Here is a 19,118-nt window from a genome sequence, read left to right on the forward strand (position 1 = left end):
GTGCACTTTTTTCCGGTATTTATTGGTATATTTCGCGGCGCGTCGGATGGTTTGTTGCGTCGTTCCCCGTGCGGTCACACTGTCCTCAAAAACTACGGTCGTGCGTCAACGTTAGCGAAAAATGCAAAATTAAATATGTTGTGAGTAGCGAGCGATGCCAAATCGAATATGTTGTGAGTTTCGAGCGAGATCCCCGTCAAACGGATGCCCCGCCAGCCAGCGATCTCCATCCGCCTCCGCCTGGCAGCCCCCAAAGAAAACCCCCCGAAAAAATTTTACCTGCACCGAAAACGTCCCGAAAAGCCAGTGTAAAGTGCGTTTCTTGACTAAATTGTGTAGCCCATTGAGCAAGGAGCCCCATAATGTTAAACAATCGCCGAATCGAGTCCTAAAACCTTAAAATTGCATTGCTATCAAATTTTTTTTCGTTTAGTTAACGCCCTCGCTTATATTTGTGTGTATTCGTTCGTAAAGCAGTGTAGTTCGCACTGCTTGCGCGAGGAAAACACTACGAATAGGAAAAAAAGTTAATAATTGTAACAAAAGTTAGTTTGTTTTTTAGTTTATCAGTTTTTTCGCCAGCAAATGGTATTTTAAACAAATAATTTTTGAAGCCAACGGAATAACTTGTTAAAAGTATATTGGGTTAAAGCTTTGGGCGGGTGGGTAAAAAATTAAAGGGGGAGAGAGGGGTTGTGTGTGTTTACCTTAGACAGTATGATGATGATTTTCCGGAATGCATATTCCTATTTTCCACCCATGCCACCCCCTCATTCTTCTCTTTGTCTCTCTCTCTTTTTACTTGCAGTTCCACTGCATACAGAAAAATAAACAAATACAAGAAGCATAAAGTATGCAGAAAATTAAATACAAAAGGAGCCACTAAGTGTTTCGTGTGAAATCAATTTGAGAGCGTTCGTCGTCTTCGTACATACTTTTCCGTTTCAATTACACTACAATGAATATTTGTTGAAACTTTGTTGCATTTACAGACTGGTGTTTAAAAACAACAACAAGAAGAAACGACAAAAAATAACAACAGCAGCCCTCACACACACGGAAAAAAAGAAAGATAAAAATATCCACATATATAAATAGTATCATATTTACATTAAAAATAAAGCCGAACAGACGTAAACGTAACTTTTATATTACAAAGCACCAGTAAAAATAATTAACCAACTACACACGTTCCTTAAAAACAAACGTTTTCCAAACCGCAAACCAACTAAAAACGAAATGCTTTTGAAATTAGTTTAAGCTAACTAATATTAAAACGCAAAACCAACAAACAAACCGCAAATATAATCCGCGTGATTAAATTTTACAAAAGAAAATAAAACAGACCGAAAATCGGCAGGGAACCAAAAACAAGCGATAAACCCGGAAGAACTACGATCGGCGTATAAAATTACATATTTTTTGTATAAAATAGTGCTAGCAAAAACCAAACGAGAGAATAACTGGAACATCTTTTTGGAGAATCTCGTCTGAATACGTTTAATCTTGTCTCCGTTAAATCAATAAGTAAGTAAACTGAAACGAAGTATTTGGGATTATTTTGAACTCGACCACTTGTTGCCAAGTACTCTTCTTTGTGGTTTAGCTCTTTTCTGATTAGGATATTAGAAAGGGCATCGTCTTCTAAATAATGGTATTTATTATTAAACATTAAAATTTATATTTTTGAATTAAAGCAAAGCTTTAAATTAAAATATACAATACAAAACTAAATTTAAAAATGTAATTTATTTTTTAATTGGTAGCCCACAAAAATAATAATGAGTCAAACTTTTATTATATTAGCTAATAGTCGATACAACTGTAAGTAAAGTAAGGGTTCGATAAGGTCTCAGTGCATTCAACTCTGTAGCCAGTGAGTAATAATCTGGTATTTCCGATCCTGAATCGGTTTTTAGAAAAAAACTTTCAATAGGAACGACCACTCCAGAGGAACAGTAGCCGTCTAAAGATTAAGAAGACAACTCAAACGTTATCTCTGACTGGTTTATCATAGGCATATACATATGTAAGGCAGATAAGACCAGTTCTCGGCGGGATACCCTCCCTCCGATTTGGTGGCATGATATATCTGGCAAACTATTGTTAAAAAACGCTTCATTGCGCCAATTGCGTGCCTCTGCCCCTGAATTTTGCGGCTACTGCTAATTAGATTTTGTAGCTTTGCTCAGCGAGAATGTTTTCCGCCTGGAGCCCACTAATCCTGGGTATAGTCGGCTAGCCGTGACTTCAGTAATTCCCTTTCTCCCGCCCACACTCTCCATTTCTCCCTCTTTTGCTTTTGTTTGAAATATTGGTAGATATTCCATCGATATTTGGTAGTGTCCATGCTAAAAAAACCTTGCCCCGACCCATGTCAATGTATTCGCCAACAAAATTGGATTAGCAATCACTCGATATAGGAAAAGACGGCGGGAAAGGAGAGGAAATCGCACCAGTGCAGGTCATAGGCTGTATTCTATAGGCTTGCCCTACGCTGAACCCATGAATGAACGAAGATTTCGGGTGGACCGAAATATAGGTCTATCGAAATATATAAATATTATGTTAGTACCAATATAGTATATAAAATGATTCAGCTAAACTGGCCATAAGTCTAAATAATGTTAAATATTCTTCGTAATTTCGTATTATTCTTCTGAATATTATAACTTATCGATTTGTGTTCAGTCAAAGTTAATTTAAATGTAGTTCATATTCTAAAGGGATCGAAAAAATCCCTTAGGAGATCCATAGAAATAAATTTGTAAGCTTGGTCCACCTAACTGGAGAACACTCTCGCTAACCTGTGGCCAACGAAGCCATATATTTACCGAAATCAGCTTTCTTGCAATGAACTTGGCCGGGGGGCATTTGGCAAACGTTTCCTCAATCTCTTGCCACCTGGTGTAGGGCGATCCCAGGTCTGCGCAGAGAGAGCGAACAGTGTTCAAGCCAGAACCGGACATAGAACCGAGCCAAAGCCAATGCCATGGCCAGAGGAAAGCCAGGGGTAGCCATGAGCCGGGGGCCATCTATATCCAACGTCGTCATCGACATCGCCAGCTTGTGGGGCAGGCAAATATGAAATGTTAATTGCCAGCACGGGACACAACGCGGCGAACTCTCGTTGGGCCAACAACTCTGGTGGTCCGTAGAATCCATAGTTGCATAGTTCCTACGGTTCGGTTATGCAAGCAAGTCCTAAATCAAAGCGTCGCCTCTTTGCAGATGTTCTTGGATCGTTCGATGTGTTCTTCGTTCATTTGTATCCATCGCTCTCAGCCTCCGAGTCACCGATATCTGGTCAAGGACTTAGCGTAGTCTTCTGTAACTAGCAATAGCAATAGCCAAAGAGCCTGGATCCTGGAAGCTGGAGGAGATCTGGAGAGCGAGCAACGCCGAAGTACAAATGCATCAATCGAAACTGAATCTGTAACTTGGAACGGACACGTTGAATTCAGCGCCCGTCACACAACCAATTAGATAGGTGACAGAAAGTCAGAGAAGGGAGTCCAGGAGACCATCCCATCATCCTTACAGCATACATTTTCTAAACGGAACGGCGGGTCGAGCGTAGTGGCAGCAGCACGCGAAAGCGTCCATAAATCTAGTTAGCATGGAGTGCTGTTTATCGGAGGAGGCCAAGGAACAAAAGCGCATCAATCAGGAAATCGAGAAGCAGTTGCGCCGAGACAAGAGAGATGCGCGCCGTGAGCTTAAACTGTTGCTGTTGGGTAAGTAGAACGTGACACATTTTGATTGCACTTAACTTGGTTTAATGCAATTGAAGACGGCTGGCTAATTGCATTGCATGCCCGGCATTTATAGCTAAATACTTTAAAATCCTATATCCCCAGGCACGGGCGAGTCCGGCAAGTCAACTTTCATCAAACAGATGCGTATTATCCACGGCAGTGGCTACTCGGACGAGGACAAGCGTGGATACATCAAACTGGTATTCCAGAACATATTCATGGCCATGCAGTCAATGATCAAGGCCATGGACATGCTAAAGATTTCCTATGGCCAGGGAGAGCATAGCGTAAGTGAATCTATGGACAAAGAAGGAACTATTTAATCACAACACAATCATATGATCCACAGGAACTGGCCGACCTGGTGATGAGCATCGATTACGAGACCGTTACCACGTTTGAGGATCCATACTTGAATGCCATCAAAACGCTTTGGGACGATGCTGGCATTCAGGAGTGCTACGATCGCCGTAGGGAATATCAGCTGACTGATTCAGCCAAATAGTGAGTTACCCGTTGAGAAACAAAGGGAAACGATTAACTTCATGCCTAAAAATATACAAAAACCCACAAACTAACTAACAGACTGAAACTGACTCTGAAAACTAAATAATGTATCTTATTTATGTGTAGTTATCTAAAGGATCTCGATCGTGTGGCTCAACCTGCATATTTACCCACTGAGCAAGACATTTTAAGAGTTCGTGTGCCGACAACAGGGATAATTGAGTATCCCTTCGATTTAGAAGAAATCAGATTTAGGTACAAACAATATTTCTCATTTTACCATTGCATGTGTCTGACTTCTACTTTGGTTATGGTTAACTTTAATTTTTATAACTCTTTTAAGCGCATGTTGTTCTAAGCATAATTATATTATAAAGGGAATTAGTGAGAAGCTGTGAAATTTTATGGACTGAGACAGATTGTATGACCGTCCTTTTTTATTGTTTCAGTTCTTTGCTTAAAAATCTATTATTAATCTAATTTAGCTACTTGAGCGACTTAGCTCGAATTGAGCAAGCTGATTATTTGCCAACCGAGCAGGATATTCTGCGTGCTCGAGTGCCGACAACAGGCATTCTTGAGTATCCATTCGATTTGGATGGTATTGTGTTTAGGTATATATAACAAAATTAACGCGATAAATTATTGACGAGGCTAGAAATTTAATTGGTAATGATACAGCTAGTAAACTGTTATTATTAAAACATTGATTATTTGTGGCTTGCGCTTTTAGTTAGAATAAAAGATTTTTTGTTTGGCTTTTAATGTTATAGACCTTTGTTGAAGCATTTTAATAATAATATCATTTTTCTTAATAAACAGAATGGTGGACGTCGGAGGTCAGCGGTCTGAGAGAAGAAAGTGGATTCATTGTTTTGAAAATGTGACATCAATTATATTTTTGGTAGCGCTATCAGAATACGATCAAATCTTGTTTGAATCTGATAATGAGGTATAAAGCACATCTTCTTAATACATTTTCCCAATTATAACAAAATGTATTACTTTCAGAATCGAATGGAGGAATCTAAAGCTTTATTTCGTACTATAATTACATACCCATGGTTCCAAAATTCGTCAGTTATTCTTTTCCTGAACAAAAAGGACTTGTTGGAGGAGAAAATAATGTATTCGCATTTGGTAGACTATTTTCCTGAATACGATGGTAAGTGTTTCGAGTGGTACATATAAGTGGACATAATTATGTACGATTCTATGCGGCGATGAACCAGGTCCAAAGCAAGATCACGCTGCGGCCAAACAGTTTGTTTTGAAAAAGTACTTGGCCAGCAATCCAGATCCCGAACGACAGTGCTATTCGCATTTCACAACGGCCACAGGTTGACTTTGACCTTTTTTACTTAAGATCAATGTTACTGCCTCAAATGCGAAACATCTTCTGTAGATTATTTGCTAGTTCCTGTAGTACCATGCTAGATGTAACATATTATGTGCCTTTTTATCAAAACAGGTCCACAGCGAGATGCAATAGCGGCCCGAGAATTCATACTGCGAATGTTCGTAGATTTAAATCCAGATTCCGAAAAAATTATCTATTCTCATTTCACCTGTGCTACAGGTAAGTGTATAAACTTTGTGTACTTGCTCAGAAAAAGCGTGTGGATGTGATTCTTATTTTCAGCATAAAAGTCTGGTTAAGAGGTAAATTTTGGTCTGTACAACATTTGCATTTGCTTTTGCCGCTGGTTTAAAATAGAGTATCGCTAGTCAAATTATAAAAAATAATAAATTCATTTCTAACCGAACCGATGATCTCTTGGTAAACAGATACTGAAAACATCAAACTTGTGTTCTGCGCTGTCAAAGATACAATTATGCAAAATGCACTTAAGGAATTCAATTTGGGCTAATCTGGCAACGAGGAATTCAGGACAAATGGCAATGCAAATTAATAATGAATAATTGATTTCAAATGTGTATGAATTGTTTTTCAAAAGTCCCTCAATAAATATATATATAGTCTGTTAAATATATTGGATGGAATGCGTGTGTGCAGTTTGCGCTCTTCAAAATACATTACAAATCCAACTAATTAAATCTTCTTTTCTTTGTTTAGATACGGAAAATATAAGGTTTGTGTTTGCAGCTGTTAAGGACACAATTCTGCAATCGAACCTTAAGGAATATAATTTGGTCTAAACTGGATTTGGATCGAAAAACTATTTTTGTGATTTTTATACAAACACACATACACATTCATATAATTCCTTTTTCGCATATTTACTAAATATAAAAGAAGAATTGAGCAGCAAGCGAATGTGGCCGAAAATTAGGCATTAATTAGACCCGAGAATGTTTCTTACGTTTGTAACATCAGGAACCGAAAATTGTAGAATAAATAGAATACTAAACTGAGGTGGTAAACCAGCATCAACAGAAAAATGGAAATGATGTATACATTTTAATTTGAGAGAATAATAACACAAAATCTGATACAAGTACTAATACAGGGTGACAACCAATAACCAGGACAAAGTTTTTCGCTTTACAGTGCGTATATATAAAATCATAGAAAAATAATTTATATTGGAATATTATCATTTTTATGGAACAAATTCTGTGTGATTTTAGAACTGTTTCGGAAGGGAAAACTGCTAAAAGTCAAAAAGACAGTAATCAGAAATGATTGAGACCCAATGGAACAGGTTTCTGGTTAGATTCAAATAAATCACTAGTTATTTCGGATTTAAATCTGAAGGACTGTAAAGAGAGTTTAACCTTTCCACTTAAACGCAGTTCCTTCAAGAGAGTTGATACAAAATATACGTCCGAGTTATTTGTTGTCACCCCGTAATATTTAAATAAATTTATTACTATAGTAACTTTTGTAATAAAAACCGAAACAAAAATATGAAAGTAAATTTAATCAAAAGCTTGATAGGGACAACAAACTGAAACAATTTTGTCGTACTGAAGCATAATAAAGCAACATTTTACTAAAATAACTACAGAAGAAAAACAAAATTTTGCGTAAAGAATCCCCCGGAATATATATATTCAAAGAATTATATATGCTAGAAGTCTCTTATTAGAATTTCAGGGCATATAAGGCGTGTAAAAATAATAAACCGAAAACGATAAGCTGATAAAATGAATGAAAACGAAATCACAGATAATACTGTATTTTTTATTAAGCTAAACCGTAAATATTGATACTATTGTTTACCGGAATATTTAACTATACATGCAAACAGATAATATAATAATTCATAAACGCATATGTAACAATTAATAAATTGATTAATTTGTATTGCGGGAGCCCCATTCATTGTAAATTACGATTCGTATTAATAACATGAAAACAAAAAGAGAATCACGCAAACCAAGAGAAACTTAAGAGAAGAATCTGTAAGAGAAACGCCATTTACATGGAGCATCCACGTGTTTGTAAAAATGTCGATAACCACCCATGCAAAAACAGCAGAATCCATGCAACTTATTGATATTTAATCAGACATCAGGTCAAATTCAATCAAATGCGATATACCACTGGTCGAGAAACATAACTATCAGAAGGGAAAGTTTTGCTCTCACGTACTTTTGTTGCCATCAAAATTTCAGTCGAAACAAATTGTTATCAAATGTAGCTTGATTTTCGTACTTTTTAAATTAACTTTGTTAGTTGTTTGCTTATTTTATAGATCTTAATGTATGCAACAATGGACACACTTTGCGGCTTTTCAATCGATCGAGCCTGCCAAGTGCGTCCAGTGTTTTGTTTTTGTTTTTATAATTTTAGTTTAATTTAATATACAAGGAAACTAAATGAGACGCACATAAATAGAAAAAAACCCATCAACAACAAATTATTTATGTAAAAATCCAAATAAAAACAATTCTACTCTACGCATATGTGGAAAAAAATATAAAATGAAAAAAAAATGAAACGTACATATATGTAAAATAAATATGAAGCAAAATGTTTTTCATAATTTATTACACTTATTTTGTTCAACCGAGACTCCCTTAACTCGTCAGTTGGAGTTTATTTTAGTCGGGGCCACAGAAGCACACTTTGGCAAGACTCTTACCAAAATACACGACCCATGGGAGTGGAGAATTGAGAATCCTATAACCGCGCATAACCAAAAACAAAAAAAAACCAATACGCATCTTAGTTTAAGTACGATTCAACAGTGTGTTGTATAAAGCTTTAATCCTCGTAACCACATCTAGTAAAAACAAAGTAATTAAACCATTTTTATGATTAACCAATGGATTAGCTTTTAAAAAGCTTCAATAAGTCAATGTGTATTTTAAAAGATGTAGCAAAGCCTAGAGAGCCAATGAGTTTCGGGACCCGATCGGAATGGATATGGAAACGGTTTAAGTTCTTGATGCGAATATCGATTCACAGCCCTTTTGGCTGGGCATCCAATTTGGTAGCTCCGATTTCGGCTTAACCCGTTTTGTATATCCATGGCATTATAGACATTCACACACTGACATATATATAGTTTTCCGTCCAATGAATTGCATCAGCAGCGAGCAGACAAAGTCTCCCATTTATTTTGATCTTGTTTCCGGTTTTGTTCTTGCGGAAATTCCATTTTAAAATACAAACATGTTTCGGCGGTTTCAATGTTATATTTTCCGTTTCTGCAGCCACATACACACACTTAAAATATGTCAAATTTTATTTTTAGCATTTTGTGCCTTTCCACTATCAAGAATCACATAAAATATGTATGACAGGCTCCAGTTGGACGCTTTAATATGAAGTAATTTGAAACTTGTTTTAACGCAGATCCACAGGGAAACAAATTTACCCATAACCGAACCCTGTGGATAACCATAAAAAATTAATTATCAGCATGTGTGTATTGCCAGTTTGTTATGTTTTGGGTTGAAAGATTGGTTCCTCATTTTTATAATATGCACCTATAGTCAGACAGTTGTATGTAAATATTTGGCAAATTACTCAGGGGGAAATCGAAAACCTCCTGAGATATACCACATAATCGAGCATATGTATGTAACTATACATTAAACTCAATAAGAAACTATAATAAAATGAGAATTTGATAAAAATCATTAATGTATGTATTTTGTATTTTTATATACAATTTATAATTTTGATTACACTTACAATTGTTACGATTAATAACTAAACTTATATGATAAAACAGAAATAATACAGAAGAATCTACTAGATATGTATTTCCAATATAGAGAAAGCAAGTACATAATACACAAATCCGATGATTGCTAAAGGAATTTCAAAATATTGTAAGGAATTAAGATTAAACAAAGTAAACAAAGAAATTTTCTAAGCAACAAACTCAACCAGAACTGCAAGCAAAAGGGACAACAATTTAAATGGGAAATTTGTGTATTTGTGTAAATCTAAAGCGGATGGAAGGATGTAATATGATCCTTAGGCCCTGATACTCGATAAGTAGGGCCACGATTTTCAGATTATTGAAAACCATTTAGGCGTGGCATTCGGTGGCTAGTTTTTACTTTAACTATGTATGTAAATGAAAGAATGACCACATTCCACATAAGAAAGCTTGAAAAGCAAAGAACTATTGAACAAGAATCCCAAATAGTAATGAAAATCTCCCTTGACGTTCAACAAAACTACATTCTCGATAAAAAGAATGACTAGCCGGATGTTTCGGTTACAAAAGACCCTATAAACTCAGCATTGGGATAAGCAGTAAGAAATTTTAGTTGTGAGTTCGGCATGTGGCATTTGATCGATCGGTCGATATTAGGGAGAAATATTCGAGTCGTGTTTTTCTCCACTGCGCACCTAAGCATATACATACGTGTAAATCAGAAGCTAATGAAAATGAAACATCCACTGGAACTGCATGCTTAGCCTAGGATTAAGGCAAACCACACAGACCCCCAAAACGGAGACAGTCCAACATGTCCATGGGCCGACTATTGATAACTGTAGCATTTGAATTGATTGATATTGGACGGACGGGGTTTTCCTGGGTGTCTATACATTTGTCATACAAATCATATTGAAGACAGAGATTGTATGCGTGGCAATTGTAACTAAACAAATTTTTTAGATAATTAAAAGTATCTATGTACACCTTAATATTAATGAAAAAACCAATATAATATAAATAAAAGTATATTGAAAAGAAATTCCCCGAGTTCGAAACTCGCATTTTTTAATATTTCTCTGGTTTCATAAATGTGTATATAAAAAGGCAAGGTCCTGCTGGGATCCAATGGTTGGGATTGATAGATTTTTTACGAGGTAAAAAGTACAGCACTCAGCAACAAAAAGACCAAATTATACATTTTTCGATCAGTATTAGCATATTTAAAAAAATAACAATTTTTGTCACAAAATTTTATATTTTGAAGAAGCGATTATTACATTTTTACCTCATTATACCCTTTCAGAATAATACTTATAATACATTTCTTGATCAGGATCGCGTCCTGAGTTGATATAAGCATGTCCGACTGTCCGTCTGTCTGTTTCTACGCGAACTAGTCTTTCAGTTTTAAAGAATTGAAACTTTGCACACACCCTTCGTTCCTTTTCACTCAGTATATTGGAAATGCCATAACTTTGGTATTTGTAAAGTATAGGAAGTTTTTGGCCAATCAATCCGACCACCAAATTTAAAAAGGATCGGCCGACTATATCCTATAGCTGCCATATAACTGAACGATTGGAAATGCCATAACTTCGGTGTTTTTAAAGTTAGGAAGTTAGGATTTTTTATGAGTATTAAGAATCATCATATGAATAATTTTGGAGAATAATTTACATAGTATTCTGCAAGGGTATATCAACTTCGGCTCCGCCCGAAGTTAGCTTTCCTTTCTTGTTACGAGATGATTTTGTTTAATACACAAAAGCTTAGAAATATTAAATTCTGCTCACAGCATTGTCAAATGACGATGGATGGTGTTTTGGATTGCGTTTTTAATGGATTGAAAGATCAGCGGGAATCTGAGTTCATAATATTCAAAAGTGAAGCCGAAGTCTAAATACTCTTGCAGACATACCGAAAAATAATTAATAATAATTAAAAATAATTAATAATAAATATTTTCCGATCGGCATGATCTTTTTAACGTGATCAGTGTTCACTGCGTACGGTAAGTATGATAGATACATATGTATATGCCAGATTGGGGAAGTAGGCAACTCAGAGGACGCATCCCAAATGGCATACTTTTTACACTATACTGTATAATACTTTCATAATAGGCAAAAGCATTAAGATTTACTCAGATTTCTTCGAAAACATCCAAATAGGGTTATAGTCTACGGCAAGATTTTTTTGCATAATCAGAGTACACTAGTAGAATTTGGAGTGCAATAAATGTTTTCAAATAAGAAAAATTATGGTCTCAAAATTTCCTTAAAACCGAATGGAATACTGTGGCAGATATGTGGCATCTGTGAAATATAGTTATCCGATTTTAGAAAAACTCAATGTATTTCTATGAAATATCTTCAAAACAAAAAAATTTAAAAATTTATCCCGATTGTTCCAATAACAGCTTTACGAAATAGACGTCGGATCAAACTTTATTTGCTTACACAAATAGAAATACGCTTATAACGGTTTAAAGGCTCTAGCTTTTAAAGTGAGATCGGAAAAGGTATGGAAACATACAGATGCCGATCTAGATATATATTTTATCGGAAATGTATCCTTTACTGCGATACAAAGTTCTCACCATAATTTATATACCCTCGCAAGGGTAACAAGTCAATGCCCATGGGATGTTCACTGTGGAATTACTCTAGACGCCAACTCGGTAAATTCTTTATCAAGAGAACCATTAAGATTTGAGTGATCAAGGTTCGTAGGCACGCTTAAAAATCACACAACTTCGCGTAGCTGTGAAAGGCAATCTGGCAGTTAGTTTTCGGCAATACTCGGCCGCTTGCGGGCGTGAGTTTGAGCGTTTTGAAATAAAAGTTGATGAAAGGGACTGAAAGTAATATAATCACAAAATAAGAAAAGTTCCTTTTAAAATTAAACCTCTTATTAAAAAATCAGATAGTTCGGTAAAAAAAAACAACGACTTTATGCTAAACTAAAAAGTTTATAGTAATATTGTGTTAGTGCATACATCCCTTTCAATATTTTGATTGTTGTACGGGTAAAACGCAATAAGACGATTTCTATTTGTAATTAGTGAAACAAGTCAAAACTAATAGTATTCGAAAATAGAAAACAATAGTTGGATTGCTCATATAAAGTATGGCGGTAAAATACACAAAAATAATTGATCGATTACATTTAATCTTAGTAAACTTGAAATAAAATTAAAATTTAAGAACGAAAATTCTCACTTTGAGTTAAATTTGCCTAGTTTAAAGTTTTCAATATCGAAAAAATAAAATTAAGTGCACAAGAACCGAACAAAATCATTGTCGTGAATGCGTAGCCCTTCCACTCGAAATGAGAACTGAACTCCCGAGCACTCAAATCAAAAATTCAATTCTCAAAGGAACTCAAAGTAAGCACAGCTGTACTGAGTAGTCCCAAAAATTAAATTGCCGTTTTTCTTTCATTTGAATTGATTTAATATTCATATATATTCAAAACTTATTAAACTTTAATTACGTGGAATAAAAAGCGTTTTCGGAAAAAACACATAGCTTAGCAGAGAAACCGTGACTTTACTCACTTTAGATGTAAGACTTAATCGCTCTTCGACGCAACATCGAAATAACCCATTTAAGTTCGAACAAAATATTTTCGGTAGTTTTTAGAAATGGTAAATGGATAGATCCAAATCATTTATAATACTAAAATATAGAGAATCAAATGTAAGCAAAAAAGACTACACCCATCTAAAAGTGAACCCGGCCGGTGAACCCCGAGAGCTTGTGAGTCGCGAGTCACAGGCTCGGACTTCTTAGAATACTAAACCACGAACCTTAAATACATTTGTTAATAATTTTTTTCTTAATTTTTCTCATTTTTAAATTTTAAATAGACATTTATCCACTTTGATATCGTGTTTTTTTATAATTATTTTTGATCTCAAGTCTTTGGCTAGTTCATGCCTTTCTTACTCATAGAAAAATCCATTTTAAAACCATTTTTTGACTTATTAAGGAAATATTTTATACATGGTGCAGAATCTGTTTAAGCCACACCTATTAAGTTGACACTCAGAGATTATTTTTTTTGGGTGTAACAAAAGCAAATAAAGCTTGAAGGATCTGCAGAGCGAACAAAAGCTTACATATAATTACCTCACGAAACGGTGAGTCCGTAAATCTAATTAGCATGAACTGCTGTTCGTCGGAGGAGTCCAGGCGTCGAAAGCGCATCAATGAGGAAATCGATCTGCAATTGCGTTTGGACAAGAAAAATGCACACCGCGAGCTTAAAATTTTACTGTTGGGTACGTGGAACACCACAATGTTGAATGCACTTATCATGGCTGTATGCAATTGGAGGCTATTTGCACTGCATGACCGGTATTCATTGCTACATACGTATGTATTTATTTCCAATCCCAAATCTTCAGGCACGGCCGAGTCCGGCAAGTCGACATTCTTCAAACAGATGCGTATTATCTACGGCAATGGATTCTCGGACAAAAACAAGCGTTCGTACATCAAACTGGTATTCCAGAACATATTTATGGCCATGCAGTCACTGATCAAGGCCATGGACCAGCTGCAGATTTCCTATGGCCAAAAGGAACATGGTGTTAGTGGTTTGTTGGCTTTGCAAATACATTTTTGCTTTATCAAAACATAATCGACCCACAGGCACTGGCCGATCTTGTGATGAGCATCGCTTACGAAAAGGTTGAAGTGTTCGAGGATCCGTACTTGAGTGCCATCAAAACGCTTTGGGAGGATTCTGGCATTCAGGAGTGCTTCAATCGCCGTAGGGAATATCAGCTAACTGATTCAGCCAAATAGTGAGTTATTGGTTTATTTCTAACTCAAAATTCAGACAAGAACCATCTGTTGAGAATGAAACTGAATTAGAAAATTAAATATTTACCATTTTCGTGTCGAAACGGTTCGAACAATAATTGACCATCTTGATATCAACAGTTCGCTTCCCAGCATTAATTTGTATGTAAAAAAATTCTCTAATAATACTTGCATTCTCGTCATTTTAATTCCAAGTCCTTTTTGGAGGACTGCTCTAGGCTGTATTTAGTTTATGTCCTTTTTATTTTATTTAATTTACAAAACTTAGCTACTTGAGTGACATAGCTCGAATTGAGCAAGCTGATTATTTACCAAACGAGCAGGATATTCTGCGTGCTCGAGTGCCAACAACTAACATCAATGAGTTTCCATTCGAATTGGATACGTTCGTGATCAGGTATCTATTTTACTTTTATTTTCTTACATTAAACTATACTTTTTTGATCAATTTTTAGTTACATCAATTTTCAACAATTTAGTTTTTATAATTTTTATAATGTTTAAATAATAAATAACAAATAATTTAGAGTCTTTTCCATGCCAGCTATTTGGCCGACTTTTTGTAAGCTTAGAACCGAAGTTTTGAAAATGAAAAAATTCGTACATCGTGGAGTATATGCGTATATTTTGTCGATTGTTCTTTTGACAGCTATTTGATTTAGTAGTCCAAGCCGATATATGCCAGAGGCACCTGCAATTAAAATAAAAATTTTGGGAAAGCTTTATATAGAAAGCTTCAAAACTGAGAGACTAGCTTGGCTGAAATTATAACACATGGGTATGCAAAATATCAAAATCGCCCAATTCTAACTTATAGAACAGTTTCATGTATGTTTTATACCCCTGCAGAGGGTATTATAATTTCCGACCCTATAAAGAATATATATTCTTGATCAGCATCACCAGGAGAGTCTAGCCATGTCCATCTGTCCGTCTGACCGTCCGTCTGTCCGTCCGTTTCTACGCAAACTAGTCCCTCAGTTTTAAAGCTATCTGCTTGAAACTTTCCCAAAAGTTGTCTTTCTATTGCAGGTAGTTATTGGTTTCAGTTACCAATATTATTTGCAGGTTAAACTTTATGCAACTCATGTTTTTATACCCTTGCAGAGGGTATTAAATTTTGGTCAGAAGTTTGTATCGCAATGAAGGAGACGTTTCCGACCCCATAAAGTGTATATATTCTTGATCAGGATCAATAGAGGATTCGATATAGCCATGTCCGTCTGTCCGTCTGTTTCAATACCGTTTGCGAGCTCAGTTTACAAGCTAGCGATCTGAAACTTTCAAAGTCGTCCTAAAATATGTGTACGCAGATCAAGTTTGAAAATCGCCCCGATCGGACGTCTATATCCGTATAAAAAGTTTTTGACATTAATCCTTCCAGCGCGTGCCGATTGGACGTCTATATCCTATAGCTCCCATAGCAACAATAGGGTGAAATCGGTTAAAATTTTATGATTTTCAGGATATTTCGCACAGTATATAAGCTATTGACATGAATCTTTCCAAATCGTATTTTTTTTATGCATTCTATATCCTATTGCTCCCATAGGAACAATAGGGTGAAATCTGTCCAAATTTGATGTTTTTCAGAATATTTCGCGCAGTGTATTGACATAAATTGTTCGAAGTCCTATTTATTTACCCATATCTTGATCGGGGTAAAAACACTTGCCGATCGGACGTCTATATCTTATAGCTTCCGTAGTAATAATTGTTAAAGGCGGCGAAAATATCCCTATTTTTCTATTTTTATATGACGTTTTTGCAGTATAAAAGCTATTGACATGAAACTATGCAAAGCTAATTTATTTATGTATACCCTATTCTTTTCGCTACTTTTTCAATCAATTTATCAATTTCGGCAAAGTCTGCAAGGGTATTAAAACTTCGGCTTGCCGAAGTTCGCTTCCGTCCTCGTTATATTTAGCACCGATTATATTACAAGATGTTAATATATGATCTTTAATCACAATATATTTTCCTTCAATAATCAGAATGGTCGACGTCGCAGGACAGCGATCCGAGAGAAAAAAATGGATGCATTGTTTTTCAAATGTGACATCAGTTATATTTTTGGCAGCGATATCGGAATACGATCAAGTTTTGTTTGAATGTGATACAGATGTACAGTTTTAGTTTTTATTCAAATGTTTCCGAATAAATTATCAAATGCCCTACTTGCAGAATCGAATGGAGGAATCTAAAGCTTTATTTCAAACGATAATTACTTGCCAATGGTTTCAAAAATCTTCACTTATTCTTTTCCTGAACAAAATTGACTTGTTGGAGGAGAAAATATTGACTTCGCATTTGGTGGACTATTTTCCTGAATACGATGGTAAGGTGTTCCTAATTATAATTCCCCATTTGTACTCTTCATACATATACATCAATATGTAAAATCATCTCTAAATAATATTCTTGTTCTTAAAGTACCATGTTTCAAATAGCATTTTGTTTTCTTTTTTTTAACAGGTCCACAGCAAGATGCAACAGCGGCCCAAGAATTCATATTGGAAATGTATGAAGGATTAAATCCAGATTGTGAAAGAAAAATCTATACTCATTTTACTTGTGCTACGGGTAAGTATCAGATCAGACACAGCTGGTGTTTGTAATTCTAACATATTTTACAAAGTCATCCCATTAAATTTTAATTTTTTTTTGCTTAGATACGGAAAATATAAGGTTTGTCTTTGCGGCTGTTAAGGACACAATTCTGCAATTGCATCTTAAGGAAAATAATTTGCTTTAAAAATCTTAAGGATTTAACTATGTATATTTTTGTGATTTTTATACAAACACATGTAGCATACACAGAGAGTATTCTGACATTGTCAAAATGAGTTAAATTCGTGCTTAAGCGATATAATACCAGACAAAACTGTTTTTCAAACTCTGAGTATCCCAAAGCTTAGAACATCCATTTGGAGTTTTAAATTTTTAAAGATTTTAAATATTTTAATTTTGTTTTGAAAAATAAGAAGAGTGTAATCAACCTTACCAAGCTGAAGTTTGTAGCTTTTACAAAAATGAAATATTCCGTATTACGACTCCACATCGATTTTAATGTTTTAAAACTAAGAGCTATAACGATTTTCCGAAAAAATGATAAGAAGACTTTTCGGAAAGGTTTAACCAAATAGCTTTAAGTGCGAGAATAGTTTGGACAGACAGATGGACATGTCTAGATCGTCTCGCCTGGTAATGATAATCAGGAATACCCATATCTTTATAGGGTCGGAAACGTCTTTTCCACTACGTTGCCAACATCTGACTTAAATTATAATACTCTATGCAAGTAATAACAATTTTACAGTTTAGTAATATGTTTATTTTGTAATCTAACACGGCTAAGCAGAACTTGATTCCTTTTTACTTACTGGTGCATGTCTCTTGTGTAAATACATTTTTTATATTATAATTAAAAGTATATATGTACACTTTAATATTATTAAAATCTAATGTAATATAAATGTATGCACCAGTATGTCTAACTCTTGCGTACGAATTATTTAAAATCACTGTAACTAGACATAATAGTTATTCTGTAATTTTTATTTTGACAACTTAAAATATAATTTTGTTCAATCATTATTTGTTTTAATAATAAAATTTATATTAAAAAAATTTTTGAATATCTTTCAAACTATGCAAAGCGGAGTAACTCGCACTACAGACTCTGCTATCAGCGATTCACCTAAAAATTCACTGCCTGCAACGAGTCTGCAAAGGAAAAGGGACAAAACTTAAAATGTATTAAAAGTGAATTATTCAAACTGTGTAATTTGGAAGACTAGTTGTAGAAAAGGGTTACTGGTTTTATTTATGTTTGTATTTCCCTTCTCCAGTCCAAGAACGCTTCGATTAACCATAGTTTTTTTCAAAATGGATTTTCAAAACAAATGTGCAAAAATGAAAATATCGATAGATTAGTTAAGTCGATTACTTCAAATTGTCCCTTAATTTATATGTTCTCTTAAAAACAGGAAAGTGATTTCCGCTCAGTAAGATTAGTTCAGCTCAGCGCAATTGGGATAAAGCAAACTGTCGAACAGTTTTCGAAAATTCTCAGAACACTACGGGCGTACATTTGAGCTTGCTTTATAGCACGCGATTATTCTGAAAAAGGTTTGAAAAAGAGATAAAACAAAGAAAAAAAGCAAAAGTTGCAAAATGTAAATTGATCGCTGGATCTAAATGTGCAAAAAAAATAAAATAAAACACACAAAAGCCCTAAAGCAAATCAAATAGCTCTGTGCTAAATGAATACATGTTAATGCTAAAATAAAAAAAATAGAGATTGTGTAAGAACGTGAGTCACTTTAATTATTTCGTTTTACCCAGTGCACACTGGTTCGGACCGCCAACATTTTTTTTTAAATTCATATAAAAGTTAATTTAATTCTATCTGCTAGTTTTGTACAAATTGACGAAACCTTTACTCTTTAGAGCTACATACATATGCAAACCTGTCAAAGCGATATCCCGGAGTATATGTGAATCGTTAAAAAAATCAAGAAGCTCACAAGCCGCAAATCTACTTGTTTACAAAAAAAGAAAATTTATTTAAATCTCGATGCGAGAATAGCATACGCACTTCTGAAATGAGTTTATAGAAGAGGACACGATCTTTACAAACTTCTCTTATAGCAGCTATTTCTTTAGTGAGTACTTGAATAGGTTAAATAAAAAATCTTAAAATGACGGAGTATATGTACGGAAGGGCGGAGCCCAATGCGTTAAATATAGATATATACAATAAAAAATGAGTAGCTTAGTTCATTATAAAATTATAACCGGAAAAATATGTGGCCATATGTTTAAAAAATAAATGTTAATTAGGGTTACGTTATTCTTTACGTTTAATGTGTTAGTTTTTGGTGTGCAATATATTCGAAAACCTTAATGTTTTATTTAAAGTTTTA

General features: G+C 34.8%; 2 protein-coding genes across 8 annotated transcripts; both read left to right on the plus strand.

The window, feature by feature from the left end:
• Positions 1–34: 34 nt before the first annotated feature.
• On the plus strand, positions 35–9,320 carry LOC108036965 (G protein alpha q subunit). Of its 7 annotated transcripts, none has more exons than XM_017113379.2 (10): positions 35–140; positions 809–1,527; positions 3,232–3,737; positions 3,861–4,045; positions 4,108–4,262; positions 4,392–4,520; positions 5,088–5,217; positions 5,277–5,430; positions 5,737–5,844; positions 6,343–9,320. In XM_017113379.2, exons 3-10 carry the CDS (start codon positions 3,620–3,622, stop codon positions 6,423–6,425), a joined length of 1,062 nt encoding a protein of 353 aa, XP_016968868.1. In that variant the 5' UTR covers positions 35–140; positions 809–1,527; positions 3,232–3,619; the 3' UTR covers positions 6,426–9,320. The 7 variants fall into 7 exon arrangements, with proteins under 7 accessions (XP_016968868.1, XP_016968873.1, XP_016968870.1 ...); XM_017113384.2 differs by lacking the exons at positions 4,392–4,520; positions 5,737–5,844; positions 6,343–9,320 and adding exons at positions 4,751–4,879; positions 5,498–5,605; positions 6,054–6,255 and having other exon boundaries at positions 46–173; XM_017113381.2 differs by lacking the exons at positions 5,737–5,844; positions 6,343–9,320 and adding exons at positions 5,498–5,605; positions 6,054–6,255 and having other exon boundaries at positions 47–173.
• Positions 9,321–13,455: 4,135 nt separating this feature from the next.
• Positions 13,456–17,330, plus strand: LOC108036966 (G protein alpha q subunit-like). The gene is made up of 8 exons (XM_017113385.2): positions 13,456–13,640; positions 13,767–13,951; positions 14,014–14,168; positions 14,456–14,584; positions 16,185–16,314; positions 16,375–16,528; positions 16,666–16,773; positions 16,863–17,330. The coding sequence occupies exons 1-8, from the start codon at positions 13,523–13,525 to the stop codon at positions 16,943–16,945; spliced, it is 1,062 nt and encodes a 353-aa protein (XP_016968874.1). The 5' UTR covers positions 13,456–13,522; the 3' UTR covers positions 16,946–17,330.
• The last annotated feature ends 1,788 nt before the right edge of the window (positions 17,331–19,118 follow it).

Source organism: Drosophila rhopaloa, unplaced genomic scaffold (assembly GCF_018152115.1).
Source record: "Drosophila rhopaloa isolate 14029-0021.01 unplaced genomic scaffold, ASM1815211v1 contig_115, whole genome shotgun sequence".
Lineage (NCBI taxonomy): Eukaryota > Metazoa > Arthropoda > Insecta > Diptera > Drosophilidae > Drosophila > Drosophila rhopaloa.